Below are 24,998 nucleotides of genomic sequence, written 5' to 3' on the forward strand. Positions count from 1 at the left end.
AACTAACACACATACTATGCGCTATTTTGTTGTTGTTGTTGTTACAGGTGTACATAATACCTTTATTTTATTTATTTATTTTTATGTGGTTCCGAGGATCAAACCCAGTGCCTCACATGTGCCAGGCAAGTGCTCTACCACTGAGCTACAACCCCAGCCTCTGTGTGCTATTCTAAGTACACAATAACTCACTTATTTCTGTGAGGTAGATCCCATTACAATCTGTATTTTACAGTGGGGAAATTGAAACACAGAAAGATGACAACACCTCCCCACAGAAAGTACTGGTAGACCTGTGTGAGAACACAGGCACTCTGGCTCCAAAGCCCATGCCCTCACTAACTATGTCTTACTGACTTCAGGATACCTCCAATCTTTAATTCTAGATTATTTCACTATGGATTACCTAGGTTTCTAAAACTTACTAAATGTATTAGACTAAACAAACAAACAAAAACCACCACCATAACAAATATCAAACACACACAAACATTTAAAGATTCAATAGATGGTACAACAAAAAGAAATACCTTTAGCCTCCAATTATCTCCCACTTCAGTTTTGATTCTGTTTAGCCAATTTTCATCAAAATATGCAGGATCTCTGCAAATAAAGAAATGCTAGTATATTAAAATCATGTAGCTAATCATGCTAAAAAACAGACAATTGAATCCCACCCCATACCATTATTTAAGTGAAGCATAAAAATGTATTTGCCACACATCAGCCACTAAATAACTCAGTATAAAAGGCCATGTGTAATTACAGCAGATTTCTCTAAATTCAACCTGTTTTTAGCTGTCATAAAAATATGTATTTTATTATTAAAAACCCCTAACAGGAAAAAAACGGTGACATAAGTTAGTATATTCTAAAAATTAGTTGAAAGTGCTAGAATTAACTGTAGATGCTATGCAAATATCTAAAAAAACAGTCAAAATCAATGACAATTTTTAAAAGACTAAAAAATTAAAATAAAATTTTTAGTTAATATTTTTAATGATCTCTATCACCTAATACTTCAAAGACCACCCACAATGTAGTTAAATTTTGGTTTCTTTAAATAACTTGAGAACCTATTCTAGGTTTAGACATTACATAGAGTCTAAACATTTGTTTATAAAATGCTTAAAATCTAACATTAATATGAACAAATACATTAAAACATGGCTAGAACCTAATTATACTTGTATTTATTTATTTAAATTTTATTTTTCCTAGGAAAATCTCCCATACTTCTAACAAACAACTAGGAAGAAAAAGAAACTTCAAAATTCTCACACCCAGCAACTCACTTATTTTAAAGTTTTCAAATGGATAGTCTAAGAAATTATATTATTTGTCCAAAACCTGGATGGGCACCTGTATTTGTCCTGACCTAACAAATGCTAAGTCCATGATCTTTCCATGACACACCTGTCTCTATTCAAACTCCCCTACCCCTGAAAAAAAAGGGCAATGAGACAGATACATTAGAATAAATCTATTTAAACTTCTGGTGTAATTCAAGCCAATAAATACAATCAGTACAAAATTTTATTCCAATTAGCTTCAAATGAAGCAACAGCTACTTAGCATTTTTAACTTTCCTTATGAAAAAAAAATATTTAGGTAATAAATACATAACCCCAAACTGTTATTTTTATAGAGATCAGTTAATTATTTTTTAAGCCTTTTTCTTCCCCCCCCCCCCATACCAGGGATTCAACCCAGGGGTGCTAAACCACATCCCCAGCCCTTTTCATATTTTACTTTTGAGACACTAAAGTTGCTTAGGGCAACTCACTAAGTTGCTTAGGGCCTCTCTAAGTTGCTGAGGCTGGCTTTGAACTTATGATTCTTCTGTCTCAGCCTGTGAGTCACTGGGATTATAGGCTTGCACCTCTCGCCCAGCTGAAGCCTGTTTCTTTTTGGGGGGTGGAGGTGGGGTGGGGGAGGTGTACCAGGGATTGAACTCAGGGGCGCTCGACCACTGAGACACATCCACAGCTCTTTTTTGTATTTTATTTTGAGACAGGTTCTCACTGAGTTGCTTAGTGCCTTGCTAAATTGCTGAGGCTGGCTTTGAACTCATGATCCTCTTGCTTCAACTTCCCCAGATGCTGGGGTTACAGGCATCCACCACTCAGAGCTTGTTTCTTTATCACTAGATAACATACTATATTTTCTATCTACTTTAAAAAAAAAACAGTTTTATTGAGATATAAATCAGGTGTCATACAATTTACCCATTTAAAGAATACAAACTAGGTTAGTATACAATGTTCAAAGTTGTACAACCATCACCACAATCTAATCTTAGGGCATTTGTATCCTTTTCCACAAAACCCTGTATCCGTTAGTCGTCACTCTCCATTTCACCATCTTCCCAGTTCCTGGACATCATTAATCTACTTTATATCTCCATGAGTTTGTCTATTCTGAACATTCCATACAAATAAAATCATACATTATGTGTTCTTTTGTCTTCTCTTCACCTTTTCCTGCTTCTTTCACTTAGTGTTTGAAAATGTTTATCAATATTGCAGCATGTATCATTACTTCACTTCTTTTTATGGCTGAATAATTTTCCATTTATGTGTATATAGTCCTGCACCACATATTTTGGTCAATGATGGATGGACTGCATGTATAAGGTGGTTCCATAAGATATATTGCCAAGTAATGCTGTAGCTATCTTTGTGTTTTAAGTACTATGATGTCTGCACAATGACAAAAATTGTCTAATGATGCTTTCTCAGCCAGTATCCCTACTGTTAAGTGACTTATGATTGTAACCACATTTTGTTTATCCATTCATTAGCTTTTTTTTTTTTTGTAGTTGCTCACATCTGCTTAATTTCTTCTTTCCAGATATATATGAGTAGAGTGTATTTTGACATATTATACATATGTAGAATAAGTATAACTTGTTCCAATTAGGATTCCATTATTGTGGTTGTATATGATGTGGAGATACACTGGTCATACATAAGATTAGGAAAGCTATGTCTGGTTCATTCTACTGTCTTTTCTATTTCCATCCCCTCTCCCTTCCCTTTTTTCCCCTTTGTCTAGTCCACCTTCTAATCTTGCCCTCTCATGTTGTGGGTTATCACCCACATTATTAGAGAGAATGTTCTGCCTTTGGTATTCATCAGCTAATTATATTTGTGTTGTTTCACTTTTGGGCTATTATGAATAATGATGCTTTGACACTCAAATACCCATTCTTGTATGGCATATGTTTTGCCTGGCATATGGCTAAGGGTAGAATTGCTGAGTCCCCTGACAATTTTGTTTAACATCTGAACCACGACTGGTTTTCCAAAACAGCTACACTGTTTTGCAAGCCTACCAGCAATGTATGAGGGTTCCAATTTCTGAACAGCCCTGTCAACACTTATTATTTGTCTACTTAGTTATAGTGATACTAGTGGTGAAGTGGTATCTCCTTGTGCTTTTGATTTGTGTTTCTCTGATGACTAATGATGGTAAGCATCTATTCATGGGTTTATTGGCCATTTATACTGTCCTCTTTGAAGAAATGTCTAACCAGATAATTTGTCCCTTGAAAAACTGTGTGTCTTTTATTACAAAATTATAAGTTTCTGTTCTTTTTGTTTTAATATTCAGGATACAAGGACACATGTAAATATTTTTCCCCTTCTGTGAGCTGTCTTTTCACTTTCTTGACGGCATATTGATGAAATTTAATTTCTCTCTAGTAGTTTTGATGTTTTATCTAGGGAGTCTGCCTAGCTCAAGGTCATAAAGATTTATTGCTGTTTTTGTGAAAGAAATTTACACAGGCTTATATTTAGGTTTACAATCCATTTATATATAGAAGGAAGGCATATGGATATTATATCATTGTTAGGCATATGGATATTCATATCCATCTATTTTTGTTTTAAGTTTACTTTAGTGTTTTTATGTGAGGTTTTGCTATTCAGAGAAACCAATCTGAGCAAATTTACCCAAAGAAAGGCAACTTGGGGGAAGATCACTAGAGTATATTATGTTACTAAAAGATAGCCGGGCTTTACAAAGTGCTAGAATAAGAATCTACCCAGTGCTTTCTGACATTCATCTTTGTTCTTTCTTTCCATCTATACCATTTTCTCTCTGTAGATGAACTTTTTTTTCTGTTTCTCCACATACAAGGACACTTGTAAAGGACTACTGTAAACTGTGTGAATAATCCCTAAAAACATTCTTTTTGCTTAAAACCTCTTAGAAAAATAGATAATAAAAGAAAAACAACCAACGTGGATTTTCCTAAAATATTAAAGAATTATTATAAAAGTTAGAAAATAGTCAATGTTATTTTTGATACTAAATCTAAAAAGCACAATCACTGGCAATCAAGTATTAATCTTTCCAATTAAAAAAGACTCATAAGAGGACAATGTGTGAGTCTGGTACTGTGCAGCTGATAATTATCCAAAGCCAAGGACTCTGAACTTACTGGCTAGGTATCGAGTCAGATTCATAGTTAAAAGATAGTTATGCTTTACCCAGGAATTCCTTGTTTTAAAAATGCTTTTAAATGTCTATGAAATTATGTATTTTGAACTCCAAGGTTATAGAATACTTCATACTCCAATTTCGAGTAATAATCCTTATGAAAAATACTCAGAAAAGTCTAAAATGTTTCAAATCCAGCATGATATAGTTTGCTTAATCCTTGAAAGATTACCAATTAAAATCTCAGAATCAGGGCTGGGGATGTGGCTCAAGCAGTGGCGCGCTCGCCTGGCATGCGTGCGGCCCGGATTTGATCCTCAGCACCACATACAAGCAAGGATGTTGTGTCCGCCGATAACTAAAAAAAATAAATATTTAAAAAAAAAATTCTCTCTCTCTCTCTCTTTTAAAAAAAAAATCTCAGAATCATGTTTGCAATAAAAAAGGAAGACAACAAAAACAGCAGCTAGTATCAAATACATCACATATTACACCAGGAATGCATGTATTACAATATGTGATACAGATCAGGCACTAAAACAGGCACTTCACATTCACAAAGGCATTGTAAGGAAGGTACTATTATTTTGTTAAAGTTAAGGAATATTAGACTCAGATTAATTTTCCCAGGTTCAAAAATGGTTAAATGGCAGAGTTGAGAGTACAATCATTTTGTTAAAACAGATCGGTAGAATTCAACAAACATAACTGGTTCTAGCAAAAAACACTAAGGTCTCATGATCAATTATCTCCTTAAGGCTCAGTAAACTAGGTCATAAGTAGAAAAAGACCAATGTTACTCATGACATTCTACATCAATTATGGGCTGGCACTCGTAGTTACTGCTACCTTATCTGGTCTCACGTCTGGTACATAGCTAGCTGCTTCTCAATAAATTTCTGGAAAGTGGTAACACTTATTCAATAAGCTTCCAACCTTTAATTAGGCAGAACATACCAAGAATAGTATGTCTAAAATGTTCTTAAGTTCAATGTAACTTTTCCTAATAATAAGCTTTGACTCCAAATGAAGGCCTCTTGCTACAACTTCTCTTTCTTTCAGTAGTTTACAATTTCAGCAATGTTTTCTAAGTACTCCTTACTTAATGGTCTCAGGCTAGGATCACATAAAAAAGGTAATTTTCTCAAAACTCTATAAGCAGATTATAGTTCTGCAAATATATAAATAACAACAACAATGTATCTTTAGTTTCTTCCTATGATCTGACTCCTGCCAACAAAAACCAAAATCATTTCCTTAAATTTTACCAGTAACACATTTACATATCTGTACTTATAATACACTAATCATAACTTAGGATAAGGGAAAAGTCTATTGATTTTAATCCTTAAAAATAACTCCAGGAAATATTATCTTTTTGTAGTCAAATAACTTCACAGAAACCAAAAAAATAAAATTTTACTTTTACTGCTAAAATTATTTAAGTAATATTCTTTTTTGAACCCTTCCAAATTAAGATGGGTCACAAGTGTGTTTTGGTTCCATTTCTTAATGACATTTGCATAAGCAAACTTTAATATTTTTATACATGTGCTGATTCTTAAAATAAATTTAGATGAGGACATTGGTTTGGACCAAGCTCTTCGCACTAGGCCCACAGACCAAATCAGTCATACATTGTGAAGTTAGTCAAAATTGTTCATCTAAGCTTCCAAGGAATTAGGAGTAAGAAAGAATAGCCAGTTTCACCTGGTATTACAGAAGTGCTCTTTTTAATGTTTACAAGAAAAATGACTTTAAAATGACCAATTGGCTTTTTTCCTGCTTTTGCTTTCCTCAGCCCTTTTCTCTTTATAAAACCAACCTCCTCTGTTCAGCTCCTTGAAACATTCATTCTACTTTATAGAATGATGTGTTGCCAATTCTAGAGTCACAAGTAAGCCAGTTAAAACCTGTAAACTATATGTGTTGTAATTTTTGTCTTTTGACATTAGTTACAACTATTTCCTAACAACCTTTTTAACTACTAAAAATAATCATATTGGTGGCCTGCCACTAAATGTTTACTACAATAATTAAATTTCACATCCATAAATGACAACAGAAATAGAGCAAATTATCTTAATCGAAATAAGCAATACAAGCACATAAGGGATAGACTCCAAGGACAGACAACTTAGAGTACTATCAACAAAAAAGTATCCATTTATCAGGCATTTCACCATTGTCCAATGTTTGACCTCCATTTTATCCTATTTGGTTCTATCTATTTTCTTTTTCCATCTTTCATGAGCTTTGTAAACAAAAATTGATGGCACTTAGGGGCACAACTTGCTCCTTCTGACCTTATTCTCTCAATCAGCATGTTGTTGTGGTATAATAAATATATTTTGAGCTGGGCGTGATGGCATAGGCCTATAATCCCAGCAACTCAGAAGGCTGAGACAGGAGGATGGAAAGTTTGAGGCCAGCCTCAACAACTCAGCAAGAACTTGTCTCAAAATAAAAAAAATAGAACTGGGGATTGTAGCTTAGTGGTAAAGCACTCCTGGGTTTAATCCTCAGCACCCTTCCCCCAAAATATATAATCTTTATCCTTGTTCCTAGACTGATCTTCTAAACCCTTGGAATTTCCTAAGTGACAGGTGTTTCTTATAATTCATCAGACCCTTTTAATCACACCAGAGTTTGATGTTAATCAGGCAATTCATGATAGCTTCAGAACTGGGATTGGTTCCAGAAAAAACAGTCACACGATTAGAGGTTGGGACTTTCAGTCCCGACCTCTGGGAAGGAGAGTGGGACTGGAGATGGAGTTCAATCACATCACCAATGATTTCAATCATGCCGGATGTAATAAAACTCTAAATAAAAACTGTAAACAACAGAATTCTAGGAGCTTCTGGGTTGGTAACACACTGATATACAGAGAGGATGCTGTACCCAGAGAAGTTATAGAAGCTCTGCAGTACATTTGCTTGCCTACACATCTGTTCTTGAGTTATGTCCTTTATAATAAAATTGCAATTGTTAAGTTCTGTGAGTTACTGTAATAAATTATCAAAATTTGGGGCATGGGAACAACTGAATTTGTAGTTGACCAGAAGAAATTAAAGATGCACTGAGAACCCTATTTCCAGTTGGCATCTGACGTGGTGGCTGTCTCATGGAACTGAGGTCTTAACTCTCACCTTAACTTTCACATGTGAGGTGTGCATTAACTCAGAATTGGAGTACTATGCCATTAACTTGTTAGGTCTGGCCTACTTCAGATAGTATCAGAATTGAATCCAACTACAGGATATCCAATTGGCATCCCTGAAATTGTTGATGGAAAACAAGAGTACTGAATCCTTGAAGATTCACTAAAAGAAGATAGAGATTCATTCGCTAAAAGATAAAGTTGCTTCCTTTTAATCAAAATTGTATATTCCATATTCATTTATTCAGCAAATATTTTCTTAACATCTACACAACAGGATAAGGGGATATGAAGTATAAGAGCAGTGCCAACATTAAACAGGGTGGTCAGGATAGTTACATTGAGAAATGAACGAGTATCAGTGAAGGCTGAGGGAAAGGTCACACAAAAACCCCAAAGCAGGAGATGCCCAATGTGCCTGAGGATGAGCAATGCAGCCTTTATGGTAAAGAACACTAGTGAATGAGGTCAAAGCAGTAATATAAGTAGCCCAGATAACTTAGGATTTAATAGTACTTAAAATCCTAAGTTTTTTTTTTGCTCTTATCCTGAGTGAAACGGGACACCAGTGTTGGGTTCTAAGCAGCAAATATGACTTATTAAAAATAAAAACAAAAAAAAAATCACTCTAGTATCCTGGAAGCCAATTTTAAAAAGTGTTACAAGAAGGTAAAAAGTCTGATGAGGACAAAGCTGAGGATATAGCTCAATGATAGAGAACTTGCTGAGCATGGGTTTAACCCACAGTACCACAAAAACAGTGCTGACAGTTTAAGACAAAAACCGAGATTGGACCACTACAATTAGCTATATGTAGATCATTGGAAGCCACGACAAGTGTAGTTTTAATATAGTGGTAGGAAAAAGTGCACTTAAGAGAGAGCAAGAGGGGAAGAATCCAGACAACTGGGTACAGACTATTCTTTAAAGGAGTTTTGCTGCAAAGGGAGAAAAAAATGGAGTAATGTCTAACAAAAGCGAGAACAGGAAAAGTATTTTTAAAGATAAAAGAAATTAAGAATTTGCTTGCATAGTAATGGGTATGACCAGTAAAGAGGAGAAAATTGATGAGTAGGGTAAGTGGGAAGAATGGGTAAAGTGATGATCCTGATTAGTTGAGAGAGAAAAGGATCCAATATACAAAGTGCAGGTCCTACTGTTAGGATAGGATCGATTCTCTCTGCTCAACATTATAGATCATGTGTGGTAACAAGCAGCAAGGCAAAATGAACCAGAATGCTGGTAGGTGGGTAAATGTAGTCATGGGTTCTATAGAAATTTTTCTTTGTTTCAATTTGCTGAGAAGTAGGATGTTTCCTATCTTATAAGATGAGGTAAGGAGGATAAGACTAGAGGTTTGAAGTAAGCATAAAGTAGTCATCTAGAAGAGTAGAAGAACTAGGAAGCTAATACAACTGTGGGATTTTATAAAGTAACACTTAAGGTTTCTTGGTAAGAAATTAAGTGAGATCCATCAGCATGTTTGTGTTGTCTCCACCACCTAACCCAGCCAGATTCAGTTACATAGGTGAAAAGCAGAAGAGACAAAACATTAGATATAACCAGAACTGTGGTTTCTATAAAATAAATACAAATAAATAGAAGAAGCAAAGAAGCTAAAGTGCACAACAAAGGAGTGATTATGACTGACCAAGGCATCTCAGCTGAATTGGGGGTGGGGGGCGGTGGCGTTCGAGCAAGCAGCATGAAGATGAAGGAAAGTATTGAGGTCCTACTGGTAGGAAAGCATTGAAGAATGATTAGGGTCTTGATTCCAGAGCAAGTAAAACAGAAGGGCAAGAAGTAGTGATAAGACAATAGCAAATAGCAAACTAGGGATATGGAGGGATTACATGTTATTTGTAATTATGAGATATAGGGCATGACTATGGGAATTGATGGCTGAAATTGAACAGAAGATAAATGAAGAAGAAACTGATAGGCAAGGATATGAAGGATCATGTAGGTGAATATTTGAATCACCAAGAATTTAGACAAAAGTAGAATTAGAAAGAGAGACAATGAGCCAGGATCCAAAATGGAAATGAAACACAATTACAGGGGCTGGGGCTGTAGCTCAGTGGTAGAGTGCATGCCTCGAATGTGTAAGGCACTGGGTTCGATCCTTAGCACCACATAAAAAAATAAATAAATAAAGATATTAAAAAAGAAAACTAAGTAGAGCTTAAAAAAAAGAGAACATCTATAGACACAACATAGTAAAAAAAGAAACACAATTACAGTAACAAGGGGTAGGAGATTATGTCATAAAATTCAAAATTACAGGTTTTTTGAGAAAATGAGGGAAGGTGGTCTAGAAGTCATATTGAGGAGCACCACCATTGGATAAAGTGGTATTAGGAAGCCTGTGAGAGAAATAGCCACTCCTTGTGAAGTCTGCAAAAGCAGTGTTTTTCAGGGAAAACTCTTCCAGATCAAGAAGGCAAAGGGAACTAAAGTCAGATCAGGGCAAAATATTGACTGTTTTTGGCACATGTACTGTAGGATTATCAAAAATCACAGGTTTTCTGGCATAAACACTCAAGTTAAATCTACAAATGGTTTAGATAATATTATCCAAACAATCACAGTTCCCTAAAGACTTAAGGAAAAAAATTCATTTGCATTTGATACACAGATGCAAAAGGATAGTTTCTGCAACTCTTAAGTTTTAGTGGAAAATATTTAAATAAACAAAAGTCTAATCATCCATGGAGGTCTGTCAAATCATTAAGCAGTTTAACAACCAAAAGTCCTGAAATGTGGGAATCTTTTCAATAATGCTTTAACAACAAATAAGCACTCTATCCTTATACTTTGTACCATATGCAGAACGTAACTCAAAATTTACCACAGATCTAAATGTAAATACTGAAACTATGAAACATATGAGGAAAATAAAGGAGAAAAATCTTAGTGACTGTGGGTTTGGGAAAGATTTAATATAATAAAAAAATCAAACTACAAAATAAAGTATCAAAATTAATATTTTTGCTCTGCAAATGACACTATAGAAATGAAAAGAAAGACCACAGATTAAAAGAAAATATTTTAAAATATACATCTGAGAGTTGGGCATTAGTAGTATACATCTATAATACCATTGACTTGAGAGGCTGAAGCAAGACAATTCAAAGTTTGAAGCCTGCTTTAGCAACTTACAAGACTCTCAAAATTAAAAAAAAAAAAAAAAAAAGGAGGGGGGCAGAGGAAAGCACCCATGGGTTCTATCCCTAGTACTACAAAATAAATGAATAAAGTAAATAACAACAAAAAGGTACATCTGGCAAAGGACTTGTGTTTATAGTATGTAAATTCTAAATTTAAGAAAACAGCTGGGCTTGGTGGTGAATGCCTGTAATCCCAGCAACTGAGGAGGCTAAGGCAGAAGGATCATAAGTTTGCAGCCAGCCTCAGCAACTCAAAATAAAATGGGCTAGAGATGTAACTCAGTGGTAAAGCACCTCAGTATTGCAAAAAAAACAAAAAACAAAAGATTACAGCAGACATTTCATCATGGAAGATATATGGATGACAAATGTGAAAAGATACTCAATATTAATCATTATAGAAATGCAAATTAAAGACCACATCACTGTAATGACTAAAATTAAAAGTACTGACCTTAGCTAGTGTTAGTAAGACTAAAGCAATGGGAACTCTTACACTGCCTATGATAAATGATAAATTCACTTTTGAAACAGTTTGGCAGTTTCTCAAATACCAAATAACCCTTGCCATATAACCCATATCATATGATTCCTGGGTGGCATTCATCCAAGAGAAATGAAAGTATATGTTCATACAAAGACTTGTACACTAATGTTCACAGCACCTTTAATTGTAATAACCCCAAGCTGGAAATAATCTGCATGTATACCAACAGATGAATGAATTGTGGTATATCCATCCATATGACATACATATAAACTATTAACATAGGCATGAATGAATCTCAAAATAATTACATTACATGGAAGAGCTACACCGCCTTCCTCAAAATAAATAAATAAATAGATAAACAAAAGGAAGAAACAAAAGAAAGCATACTGTGTGTGTCCAGTGATATTACAATTCTAGAAAATGTAAATTAACCTACAGGGATAGAAAATAAATCAGTGGTTGATTGAAGATAGGAAAAGAATAACAGGAAGGGGGAGATAACAAAGGGGCATGAGGCCAATTTTGGAAGTGCTAGATATATTAATTATCTTGTCTGTGGGGTAGTTTCATGGGAATAAACACTGGTCAAAATTTATCAAATTATACACTTTTAAAACACACAAATTGGGGTTAGGGTATAAAACAATAGGACATCATGTGCTTAGCATGGGCAAGGCCCTAGGTACAAACTCCAGCACACACACAAAAAAGAACAATTCAGGGCTGGGGATGTGGCTCGAGCGGTAGCGCGCCCGCCTGGCATGCGTGCGGCCCAGGTTCGATCCTCAGCACCACATACAAAGATGTTGTGTCTGCCAAAAACTAAAAAATAAATAAATAAATATTTAAAAAAAAAAAAAAAAAAAAGAACAATTCACTGAGCAATCTCAATGAAACTGTGAAGGAAGACTAAAGCTCTAAAAAGAAATGAATTATCAATCCTCAAAAAACATGGAAGAACCTTAAATATATATTCTAATTGAAAGAAGTCAATCTAAAAAGGCTATAGACCGTATTATTTCAACTATATGATATTTTGGAAAAGGCAAAACTATGGAGACAGAAAAAGATCAGGGTTGCCAAGGGTTCAGAGACAAAGATGAAAAAGCAGAACATGGAGGATATTTAGGGCAGAAAAACTACTTTGCATTACACTATATGTAGTATATTATAAGAAATGCATTTGTCAAAACTCTCATTATATACAAAACCAAGAGTGAACCTAATATAAACTATGACCTCTGGGTGATAATTATGTAACAATGTTAGTTCATTCATTGTAACAAACACATCACTCCAGTGTGGGATGCTGATAGTAGGGTGGGGGAAGACCAAATGTAGAAACTCAATTTTCTGCTCATTTAAAAAAAAAAAACAAAAAACTTTAAGAAACTGTAGTAAAATAAATGGAAAATTATTTAAAAGACTAAAGAGAAAAAATTATTCTGATAATCAGCATATTTAGATCTATTCATGTTTGATTAAAGAGACTACAATATGGTATTATTTCTACTCATTAGCTCAGACAAAATGAAAAGGATTGATATTTTCAGTAAAATTCTCCTGGGCTGGGGCTCTAGCTCAGTAATAGAGCGCTCACCTAGCACGCATGAGGCACTGGGTTTGATCCTCAGCACCACATAAAAATGAAATAAAGATATTGTGGCCAATATTTAGTTCTATGGAACTAAAAGTAAATATAAAAAAAATTCTCTTATCAACTCCCATACTCCAGACTTTCCTCCTACTATTTGGTTCCTCTGTTGGCTCATACTCTAACCAATAACTTTTTTCTTTTGACCTAATACTCTCCTGATGTTGATTTAATTTGCATTTATGCCTTCAATTGAAATACCCATGTAGACAGTGCCACTTTAGACTCTTCTTCTGAACACCGACCTATATAGCCAACTGCCAATATGGCATTTTCTCTTTATGTCTCAATACCACTCAGGAATACTGTTCCCCAAACTAAACTCATAACATGTCCAGCACTCCTCCAGAATAGATCCTCTTTCTGTGTTCCCACTTAAGCGGCTAATATCCTGTTCTGTGTATTTGCACGTCAGAAACAAAAAAGTCAACTGACACCTCCCTTTTACTCATTACCCCAAACAAATTATCAAATCTGCTGTTTTTATGTACCATTTTGAGTCCATTTGTCTGTATCTCCTTTGCCACTTCCTACTCTGAGGTACCTTCATCTTCCTTCTGAATTACTACAAACTTCTTTCCAATTAACCATCCCTCATCACCTAAACCTCTTTCAGTTAATTTTATATCAGCAGCCCAAATATTTTCAAAATTTAAATGCAATTGTGTTAACCCCCATTTCCCTTCCCTAAAAGCCCCTAAATTCCTTCTCACATCCTTAGAATAAAGACACATGACTACATAGTCTGGCTACAGCTTGTTTTGCACAATGCCCCCTGCTTTAGCTCAAATCTTTCTTCCCATAGCAGTGTTTACCACATTCCATCAACCTGAAGGGCCTCTTTATATGCAACTTTCTCTTCTAAATCTCTTACCATTTTTCAGATTTAATTTACCTTTACTTATTCAGGTAAAAATGTTCATGACTGGAGCTGGGGTTGTGGCTTAGTGGTAGAGCACTTGCCTCCCATGTGTAAGGCAAGTGGGTTCGATCCTCAGCACCACATAAAAAAAATAAATAAATAAAAATGTTCATGACTTCCTCAACTAAGATGAATATCCATACCTTTTGGAAGTTTAGTAACACTGTATAGGTCTCCTCTGTAGCTTCTGTTACAATTTTATTTTAGAGTTTAATTAATATTTTTTTCCATGTTATAAATTCTGTGGAGGTGGATACCATGTCTGTGTGGCCTGTCCTTGTATCACCAGTGTTGGACACAAAGTAGCCGTTCATTAAATATCAATTGACAAAGTAGTAATCCAATGATGATAAGGTTGGGCTTATTGTACAATCATTTGAAATAAAGTAGATGTTATCCAAACATGTGAAGGTATTGCATAGATAATAAATGAAAAAAAGAAAAAAAAAAAAAAAACCAAAGAATAAGGCACTGCATGATTCCATTTAATAAGATGTTCAAGAACCGACAGAACTTGATGTTGTAGACATCACAATCTTAGCTATTTTCTGGAGTAAGGTATATGGACTACAGAGCAGTCTATGAGGGGAGCCATTAGGGCACTAGAAATGTTTTCTCTACCAGGATGGTGGTAACAAGGAGATTCACACACACAACCTACACTAACATATACAAATTTATCCCTTTTTAAAGTAAGCTTTTCTATATGTCCTATAACTCTTAAAAAAGGAAAATTTGAGAGGCATTTGGGGAAAATTAAATAGAAAACTAAATACTGCTGACAAATATGCCCACAAAACTTTGGTAAGCAAAAATAGACACTTTATAGGCCAATATACATTATGATCTTGTTTTATTTTTAATGTTAATTACAAATAGACAAATTATAATGTATATATTTTTAAGGTACAAAATAATGTTATATACACACACACACACAGATGTATCTATATTTACACACACACACACACACAATGTGGACTGATTAAATCAAGCTAATTAACATCTATCCAAATACTCACTTTGTGTGGTAAGAACATTTGAAATTACTCTTAGCAATTTTGAAATATACGCTATTAAGTACAGTCAACATGCTATTCAATAAACATTAAAAAACTTATTTATCCTGTCTAATCATCAACTCCTGGTTCCCTTGCCCCAACCATCATTCAACTATCTGTTTCTGTGAATTCAAATGTTTTAGATTCCCCATGTAAGTAAAATCAGTATTTGTCTTCCCATGCCTGGCTTATTTCACTAAGCACAATGTCCTGCAGATTCATTTATACTTCTGCAAATGATAGGATTTCCTTCTTTTAAAAGATGAAATGGGCGGGCTGGGGATGTGGCTCAAGCGGTAGCACACTCGCCTGGCATGCGTGCGGCCCGGGTTCGATCCTCAGCACCACATACAAACAAAGATGTTGTGTCCACTGAAAACTAAAAAAGTAAATAAATATTTAAAAAAAAAATAAAAAATAAAAGATGAAATGGGGGCTGGGTATAGTGGGGGAAGTCTGTAATCCCAGCGACTCTGGAGGCTGAGATAGGAGGATCTCCAGTTCAAAGCAAGCTTCAGCAACAACGAAGCACTAAGCAGCTCAGTGATACTGAGGCTCCCTGTCTCTAAATAAAATACAAAATAGGGCTGGGGATGTGTCTCAGTGGCCAAATGCCCCCAAGTTCAATCCCTGGTACACAAAACAAACAACAACAACAAAAACCCCCCACATTTTCTTTACCTATTCACCCACTGATGAACACTTAGTTGATTCCTATCTTGGCTGTTGTCAATCAAGCTACAATAAACACGAGAATCCTGATGTCCCTCCATACTAATTTCATTTCCTTTGGATATATACTCCGTAATGGGATTGTTGGATGTTATGAAAGTTCATTTAAAAATTGTTCATTTTCCATAATGGCTGAATGAATTTACATTGCCACCAAAAGTATGAAAGGCTTTCCTTTGTTTCATGTCTTCCCTAACACTCTTATCTTTTTGATAACACTCATTCTAACAAGCAATATCTCACATGGTTTTAAATTTCATCTCCCTGAGGTTAGTCATGTTGAGGATTTTATACACACACACACACACACACACACAAACACCCCTGTTGGCAATTTGTATGGCTTCTTTTGAGACTATCTATACAAGCCCTTTGCCCAATTTTAAACTGATTTGTTTTGTTATTGAGTTCCTTATGTATGTTGGATATTTACCCTTTATCAGAAGTAAGGCTTGCAAATATTTTCTCCCAGTTCACTGGTTTGTCTCTTCCCCCTGTAAACTGTATCCTTTGTCATGCAGAAGTTTTTTAGTTTGATGTAATTCCATTTTTTGTTGCCTTGAGCTTTGGGGGTCAAAACCAAAAAATAATAATAATTGCCCTAACCAATATATCACTTTTCTCTCCATTTTCTTCCAGTATTTTTACAGTTGCAGATCTTATATTTAAGTCCTCAATCCATTTTGAATTGATTTTTGTATATGGTGTGACAATTAAGGGTCCAATTAGTATACATGTGGGTATCAGTTTTGCCAACACCCTTTATTGAAGAAACTGTCCTTTCCCCATTGGGTAATTCTGGCACCTCTGTGGAAAAATCAACTGGCTGCAGATGTGAGGGTTCAATTGTAGGCTCTCTATTCTGTTCCACTGGTCAATATGCTGTTTTAATTACTATAGCTTAAAATCTGGAAGTGTGATGCCACCAGCTTTGTTCTTCTTGCTTAAGATTGCTTTCACTATTCAAGAATTTTCTGTAGTTTCATATGAATATTGGGATTTTTTTTTCTATTTCTGTGAAAAATGATATTAGGGTTTTGATAGGGGTCACACAAAAACTATAGATTGCTTTGGGACAATCTACGAAGGACATTTTAACAATATTAATTCTTCCAATCCATGAACACAGAATATCTTCCATTTTTTGTACCTTCTTTAACTTCTTCCATTAATGCTTTATAGTTTTCAGTGTATAGATCTTCCACCTCCTTGATTAAATTTTTGTTTTTGCTATTATAAATAAGATTGCTTCTTGATTTCTTTTTCAGATAATTCATATAAAAAAAGCACAACTGATTTTTGTATTCTGCAACTTTATTGAATTCATTTATTAGTTCTAACAGTTTTTTGGCGAAGTCTTAGCGGTTTTCTACACATACTATCATGTCGTCAGCAAACCACTCACTTCTTCCTTCACAGTTTAGATATCTTTTATTTCTTTTTCTGGCCTAATTTCTCTGGCCAGAACTGCCAGTACTATGTTGAATTGATATGGCAAGAGTAGACATCCTTGTCATATTCCCTACATAGTGTTTTGATAAAATACACATATTTGTTCTTTCTTCTGATTTCTGCAAATGACTGAAACCCCAAAAAACTAGTGTAGGCAAAAAAATCCATATATTGACACATTTCTGGAAAGTTCACTTAAGCCCACATACCCATAAATAATTTTTATTAAGAAGTTCTGTCAGGGCTGGGGTTGTGGCTCAGTGGCAGAGTGTTTACCTAGCATGTGTGAGGCACTGGGTTCGATTCTCAGCACCACATATAAATAAATAAAATAAAAAGGTCCATTGACAACTAAAAAATATTTTAAAAAAAGAAAAGAAATTCTGTGAGCCAGGCATCGTGGTGCACCATCAGTAATCCCAGCAGCCTGGGAGACTGAGGCAGGAGGATCCTAAGTTCAAAGCCAGCCTCAGAAACTTAGTGAGGCCCTAAGCAACTCAGCAAGACCATGTTTCTAAATAAAATATTAAAAAGGGCTATCAATGTGGCTCACTGACTAAGTGCCGGGGTTCAATCCCTGATACCAAAACCAAGCCAAAACAAAACAAATTCTGAGAAACTCTCACCCATCAGAAAACTAAAAAATATTAGGGTACCCCTCAGAAGTGAACATGAAAATGAAAAGAATTGTGTTTGTACATCTGGAGAGAAATGTGCTATGCATTTATAGAAGAAAGTGAAAATAAGCTATAGTTTTCAAACATGGAGTCCCTAGTTATAAAGACACAAAGATATTCTCTGAAATATAGGCATTTGAGCTGCTTCTCAGATGCACAACTTTATAGCTTACTTCAAGTAAATAACACCAAGAATTCACTTAATGATTCTGATTTGCAACAGAACTACAGGAAATTCCAGGCTGACAAATACTTAGGACTTCCAAATATAAAAGTATCCCCAAGTCACATGAAATCCAATTCACACACAAGGCTTTATTTTAAAAAGTCAAAGTCAAAAGTTGACACATAATATTAGTTTTACAACTATTATATTTCAAAGAACGTTAAAGAATCAGGTATTTTTTATGTATCCCAAATATTCCATTCTTTTAGTCATTCATCAATCATGAGTACTCATAATAACAGACTACACCAGGATAAGTTGCTGGTATCTATTCTGATTCACAAAAAAATGGTAATTTCACATGGTTCAATCAAAAACTCAACATTGTTCCAGTAGGTCACAGTAGTGAAAAGACAAGCTCCCTGATGCACTTACACTATGAGAGAGAAAGAGAGAGAGTGTGTGTGTGTGCGTGCGCACGTGTGCATGCAGTGTATACACATACTTATTGGGGCCAGGGAAGGGGACATAAATGAACAACCAAATATGGTATATCAAATATTTCATACTTCAGAAAATGATAAAAACATAGGAAATAGTTGTTGCTCTTTTATATGGGTGAACAGGGAAGGCCTCAGTGATAACATTTACGTAAAATCATAGAGAAAGAGGCTACAGGCACGACAGCAAAAGGAAAACCAACCATGAACTCAAACCTCTAAAACTGTGAGCCAAGATAAATCTTTCCTCCATATAAATTGATTCCCAAGTGTTTTGTTACAGTGACAGAAAGCTTATTAATAAGAACACTCATCTTTAATTCATGTTTTCAATCTAATAAATATGTGTAACGAAATACACAAAGACTATTCTTACATCTTTTGGAGAACCTGGGCCATCACAACCCCATTCGTTAAATCTTCCACGGTCTGGCATGGTGTATCCACGTTAAATGTCTGGATCTGAAGGAAAAAAAAAGATTCTATGATTAACTAGAAAAGATTTCTTGGGCTTTTGGGGATTGATCATCTCATCTTAGGGGTTAAAATAAATGTTTTAAAAGAAAACAATTGGAAACTTCTTCCTTTAAGGGAAACTTCCTATAAATTAATTATTATTTTAATTTTTGGCAAGACAGAAGTTGGGTAGACTAGCCAACTTCCCAGCATCCCTTCTAACCACAGATGATCAATTTAAGAAAATCATCGTACCTTCAGCCCCTTCACCAGTGACTAAGTGAAAAACAGGTTGAACACAATTTGGAACAAAGAGATACACAAAGATGCTTCTGGGAAAGAAAAGTCCACCTATTGACATGAGTAAGTCTATATTGCCTCAATTATTGCTAGCAGTCATCTTTTGAATACTAAAGCAATGAGGCCAAGGTAATGGAAAGCAGAGAGGAGGAAGAGAAAGTACTTGGGGTAAAAATTGAACCCTTAAATTAAAAAACCTTAAAGCCTCCTATTGTGTGAAATAAATTTCTTTCTTGTTTAAGCCTAGCCAGGTTTAGGTTTCTATTACTCAGTGCCAAAGTATCTTTATATAGATGGAGAAGTCATATTTACCATGGTTAGGTTAGGCATTCAGTTCACTTTGATTTCAAATATATTCTGAATATGAACTAACTTCATATTGTCAACAGGATGTGGCTAAGAAATGTAAGAAAAAGTAGTAGAGCCAACAATAATTACAACCAGAAGTCCAATCTGGATTTAGAAGAAAATAAATCACTAGGAATAGACAGACATGGGGCATCCTCTTTTAGACCTTATAATTTAGTGAAACATTTATAAGAAGTGTAAACAGCAAACACAAAAGACTTTATAAGTGAGAATGTGATATACTATAGGAATTAAAATAAGCCTGGTATGGAACTGGGCATAAAGGGTGAAGTTTTCAAGCTGTAGGAAGAGATGGAACACAGAAATATAAAATAGTAAAGGATAGGACTAAAGAAAGAAACATTATCACCAAAATCTCTGTAAGCCATAGTAGGACTTTATCCTAAGAGCAATGGGTAGTAAGCAAAGGATTTTAAGCAGGAAAGTGAAGTCATGAGATTTAAGCTATATAAAGATTATACTGGATGCATTTTAATAGATTTAGATGAGGATAAACTAGGAAGTAATGATGGAAATACAGGAAATGATGCTCAGGTGCCCATCTATTTGTATTTATTGGGTTAAAAAAGGCAAAATTGCAAGGTCAAAAATATGCCTGTTTTAAAGTTCTAGGATTTTTGTGTTTTTTTCTTTTGAGGTGGGGTCTCCCAATGCTGCCCAGGATGGGCTCACAATCCTCCAGCCTCAGCTTTGCAGGTAGCAGGGATTATAGGTACATACTGCTATACTCAACACATTTTAAAGTTTTTGATAAATACTGCCAAACTACCCTCAACAAAGCTCATGTGTGAGACAAAGCAAGAAAATTTAGAGATGAAATGGTTGAGTCATAAGAGGTTTAACATAACTGGTGCATTAATCCCTGGATAGGAATTAATTTGGTGGTTTCTATAGGCAGATAAAGTATGGCTGGAGGAGGTAAGATGTTGGGGGCATGCCTTTGGGGTTTATATTTTGCCTGTGTTGAACAGAGCTCTCTACTACCTGATCATGACCTGAGCTGCTTTCCTCCATCATACCCTTCTGCCACAATGTTCTGCCTCACCTCAAGTCCCAAGGAATGGAATTAGCCATCTATGGAATTAGACCTGTGAAACCGGGAGCCCCAAAATAAACTTTTTCTCTTTAAAATTTTTCTTGTGAAGGCTTTTGGTCGTAGCAATGAAAAAGCTAACACAGAAATTAGTACCAGGATTAGGATCACTGCTGTGACTAACCTGACTACGTGGTTCAGAAGCTTTGGAGCTTTTTGAAATTTGTGGAAGGAATTTTGAGAAACAGCAATGCAAGCTGGAAAAGTTTTTGACTGTTGTAAGCACAGCTTAATGGGTAATTATGGTGGGAGCTCAGAAGACCAGAATGCTGGAAGGCCTGCGCACAGTAAACACCAAGCTCATAAGGTTTCAGAGGAAAAGGAGGATTCCATTGGAAATTGGACTAGAAGCCATTTGTGTTGTGTTTTGGCTAAGAACTTATCTGCATTTGTCCATGTCCTGAGACATTCTGTGAGGCTGAATTTAAAGGCTTCTTAATTTGGTGGAAGAAATTTCTAGGCAGCATAGCATTCAGGGGATGGCATGGATATTGCTGACAGCTTTTAGCCAAGTTTATTTTGATAATCAGGAGCAGAAAGCAAAGCAGAAAGATTTAAAAAACTTGCAATTTGGCCAGAAAACTGATTAAAAGTGGGGTAAAGCAATGTGTGTGTTGTTAAAGACATAGTTGTTGTTAAGACACATACAAAAGTATTGTTTTTTAAGACTCAGACAAATTAAAGTCACTAAAGATATGCTAAAGACTCCCCTGAGATGATAGTAAAGATGGCTGGAGGACATCTCAGGAATTGGCAAGACCAAACCCATCTTAGGCTCAAGGGTGTAAAGTAAAAATCCTATGAGCAAAGACCAGAGACCACTAGGGCACCCTACTTGCACATGAGGGAAGTAAATTTTTTCAACATGCCCAGCCACCCAGGCACTCAAAGGCTGCTGTAGTCATGGTCCCTGGAGGCTTGGCTACTGCTCAAGATGGCAGCAGACCTTGGTATTTACCACATGGTGCTGGTTCTGTAGGGACTGCAGGATGCAAGAATTTGGGAGTCATGGAGGCTTCCACAAAGATTTCAAAGCAAGGCCTAGAAGGCCAGGCAGTGTTGCAGGGTCAGATCCCTGCAGTCTGTGCCTATAGAGCAATGTGTAGAAATGTGAAGAGAAAACTGAAGCTGCAGTGGAGAACCCCCAAGATTCAAAAATGCCAGTACCATGTGATGCCTGTCCAGGAAAACTGCAGGAATTGATCAGAGACAAGCCAAAAGAGACCATATGGGCTACAACCAGCAAAGCCATTGGGGTGGAACTATGCAAGCCCTTTGGTGAGAATGCCATGTGCCCCAGATGCTGGACATGGAGCTCTAGAACTTGTTTGACCAATTGAATTTCAGTCTTGCTTTGGTACCATCCCTTCTTTTCTATGCTCCTATTTTTCTGAATGGAAAAGAGTACTCTGTACTCTTTATATATTGAATATGTTTAACTTGCTTTTGATTCTTACAAGAGCTCATGCTGAGAGTTTGTCTTGAGTCTCAGTGGTGACTTGGACTTGAACCCTTGGACAATGCTAAAATTGCTAAGGAAACTCTTGAAAATGGATTTTGCATTGTGAGATGGGCTTGAGCTTTTGTGGGCCCAGGGAGAAATATTATGGTTTAGATATTAGGTGTCCGCTAAAAGCTCTTAAGTAAGACAATGCAAGAAAGTTTAGAGATGAAATAACTGGGGTTTAAGAAGTTTAATGTAATCAGTGCTTTAATCCCTGGTGGTAACTGTAGGCAGGTAGGGTGTGGTTGGAGGAGATGGGTCCTTGGGGGGTGTGCCTTTGGGATTTATATTTCATCCTTATTTAGCAGAGCTCTCTGGCTTCCGGCTGGTAAAGTCCTGAGCTGCCTTTCCTCCACCACACCTTTCCAACATGATGTTCTGCCTCCACTCAGGCCCCAAGGAATGGAGTTGGCCACTATGGAATAAGACCTGTAAACTCATGAGCTCCAAAATAAACTTTTCCTCCTCTACAATTTTTCTTGCCAGGTCCTTTGTTCACAGCATGAAAATCCCCCACTAAAACCGAAATATTGTAGCAATTTACTCTCTTACTAACAGTGAAAGAATTCTACTTCTCTGCATTATTCCATCTATAAAATCTTTTAAAACAGAACTGTTAACAATAGAGTCATAGCTTCTTCAAATTTTACATAGAACAGTCTCATGGGTAATAATGGTTAAGTGGCAGAGGCCAAGGGAATTATCTTAAAGATCCTCGTAGAAGGTAGTTTTTACTTAGGCAAATATTTGGGAAGGTGGTGAGAAGCTCTCAACATAATGCATGCACTAATAAAATACTAGTAAATGAGCTAGGTACAGTTTTACATGCCTATAGTCCCAGGCATGTAGCTGAGTAAAGCAGGAGAACTGCAAGTTTGAGGCCAGCCTGGGTGACATAAAAAGACCCAAACTCAAAAAAAAAAAAAAAAAAAAAAGTAAATGAATAAATGGAACAAATAGATAATCATCTGCAGGAACTGATTTAAAACTTTACCATATGATCAGATATTACATAATGTAGTAAAAACTTAAAAATAAATTAGTACTTATTTTCATTTTAGCAATGATAAATAAATTAATGGCCGTTAATTTATAAATTTTTAAAAAAAGCCTTTCTTGTAGGTTTGTTTAGAAGGAAAGTGAAGCAACAGGGAGGACACTATCTCATTTATCTCTTCACCACTAACCTTAGTACAATGTCCCATACAGAATAAGCCCAGAGTGTATAAATATTTCTTCAAATGTAGTGAACTAATTTTTTTATATTTATTTTTTAGTTGTAGTTGGACACAATACCTTTATTTCACTTATTTATTTTTATATGGTACTGAGGATCAAACCCAGGGTCCCGCATGTGCGAGGTGAGCGCTCTACCACTGAGCCACAACCCCAGCCCTAGTGAACTAATTTTCTTAAAATACTTTTTTAATTATACATGAAAACAATATCTTCATTTTGTTTATTTTTATGTAGTGCTGAGGATCGAACCCAGTGCCTCACATGTGAGAGGCAAGTGCTCTGCCACTGAGCCACAACCCCAGCCCAATGAACTAATTTTAATCCCTAACTTTACAAATTATTATATAATCTTAGATATTTCATCTGTGTTTCCATGTAAAGACAGGGAAGCTGGGCGCAATGGTGCATACCTGTAATCCCAGTGCTCCCAGAGGCTGAGGCAGAAGGACTGACATTCAAAGTCAGCCTCAGCAAAGGCAAGGTGCTAAGCAACTCAGTGAGACCTTGTCTCTAAATAAAAAAAAAAGGGGGGTTGGGGATGTGGCTCAGTGGTCTAGTGCCCCTGAGTTCAATCCCCAGTACCCCTTCCCCCCAAAAAAAGATTGAGAAAAAGTACCTTCTAGAGGGTTGTGTTATTTGAGGAATGAATGAGAAAACAAGTACACATTAGATATTCTGAAGTGTAAAGTATGGCCCCCAAATTTGGTATACATGAGAATTACCTGGGAAGTTTTCATTATTTTTCTGAGAGAGAGAGAGAGAGGATTTTTTTAATATTTATTTTTTAGTTTTCGGTGGACACAACATCTTTATTTTATTTTTATGTGGTACTGAGGATCAAACCCAGTGCCCTGCGCATGCCACGCAAGCAAGCTACCGAGCTACCGCTTTAGCCACATCTCCAGCCCCAGGGGAAGTTTTCATTTTGAAAATGCATATTTTGGGCTGGGATTGTGGCGGACCAGGTTCGATTCTCAGCACCACATTAAAAAAAAAAAAAAAAAGGCATTGTGCTGTGTCCATCTACAAAAAAAAAAAAAAAAAGATTCTCTCTCTTCTCTAAAAAAAAAGAAAAGAAAGAAATAAAAAGAGAAAGAAAATGCATATTCCTTAGTTCTGGCTACTAAATCAGAATGTATGTGTGTATGTGTATGTGAATGTGTGTGTGTGTGTGTGTGTGTATGTATGTGTATACGGGCTCAGTGTGGCTTGAACTTGTGATCCTCCTGCCTTAGCCTCCCAAGTAGCTAGGGTTACAGGTATGTGCCACAGTGCACAGTGCTAGGAATGTTTTTAACAAACTCATCAAATAATCTCTCATAGCTGGACACTGGATTAACATCTGGAACCCTCTAATCTAAAGCACTTTGGGATACAAGATTATTTTTTCCCTAAATCCCTGTGGGGCTGGGAAGGGAACCCAGAGACTTCTGCAAGCAAGTGGTCTCTATTATTGAGCTCTATTTCCACCTAGGACACAAATTAGAAAACTGCCTGGGGCCAATCAGAAGAAACAATTCAATAAAGCAAGTAATTTTTATAAACAAGAGATTTGGTTCTAAGACTCAATCTGTTTTTCTTTTAGGATTCATAGAAAG

The 24,998-nt window shown here is 35.9% G+C and overlaps 1 protein-coding gene across 3 annotated transcripts in view; it reads right to left on the minus strand.

Annotated features, from left to right (window-relative positions):
• Positions 1-24,998, minus strand: part of Hook3 (hook microtubule tethering protein 3) — a 121,249-nt gene that overhangs the window by 91,280 nt on the left and 4,971 nt on the right. For all 3 annotated transcript variants that reach the window (XM_058579938.1, XM_058579937.1, XM_046446509.2), the window contains exons 2-3: positions 18,816-18,901; positions 531-603 (exon numbers count right to left, since the gene is read on the minus strand). In XM_058579938.1, the coding sequence (XP_058435921.1) occupies positions 531-603; positions 18,816-18,901 (159 nt within the window). The remainder of the gene's footprint in view (positions 1-530; positions 604-18,815; positions 18,902-24,998) is intronic.

This window comes from Marmota monax, unplaced genomic scaffold (genome assembly GCF_021218885.2).
Source record: "Marmota monax isolate L192 unplaced genomic scaffold, Marmota_monax_Labrador192_F-V1.1 WCK01_AAM20220418_F8-fsc00493, whole genome shotgun sequence".
Lineage (NCBI taxonomy): Eukaryota > Metazoa > Chordata > Mammalia > Rodentia > Sciuridae > Marmota > Marmota monax.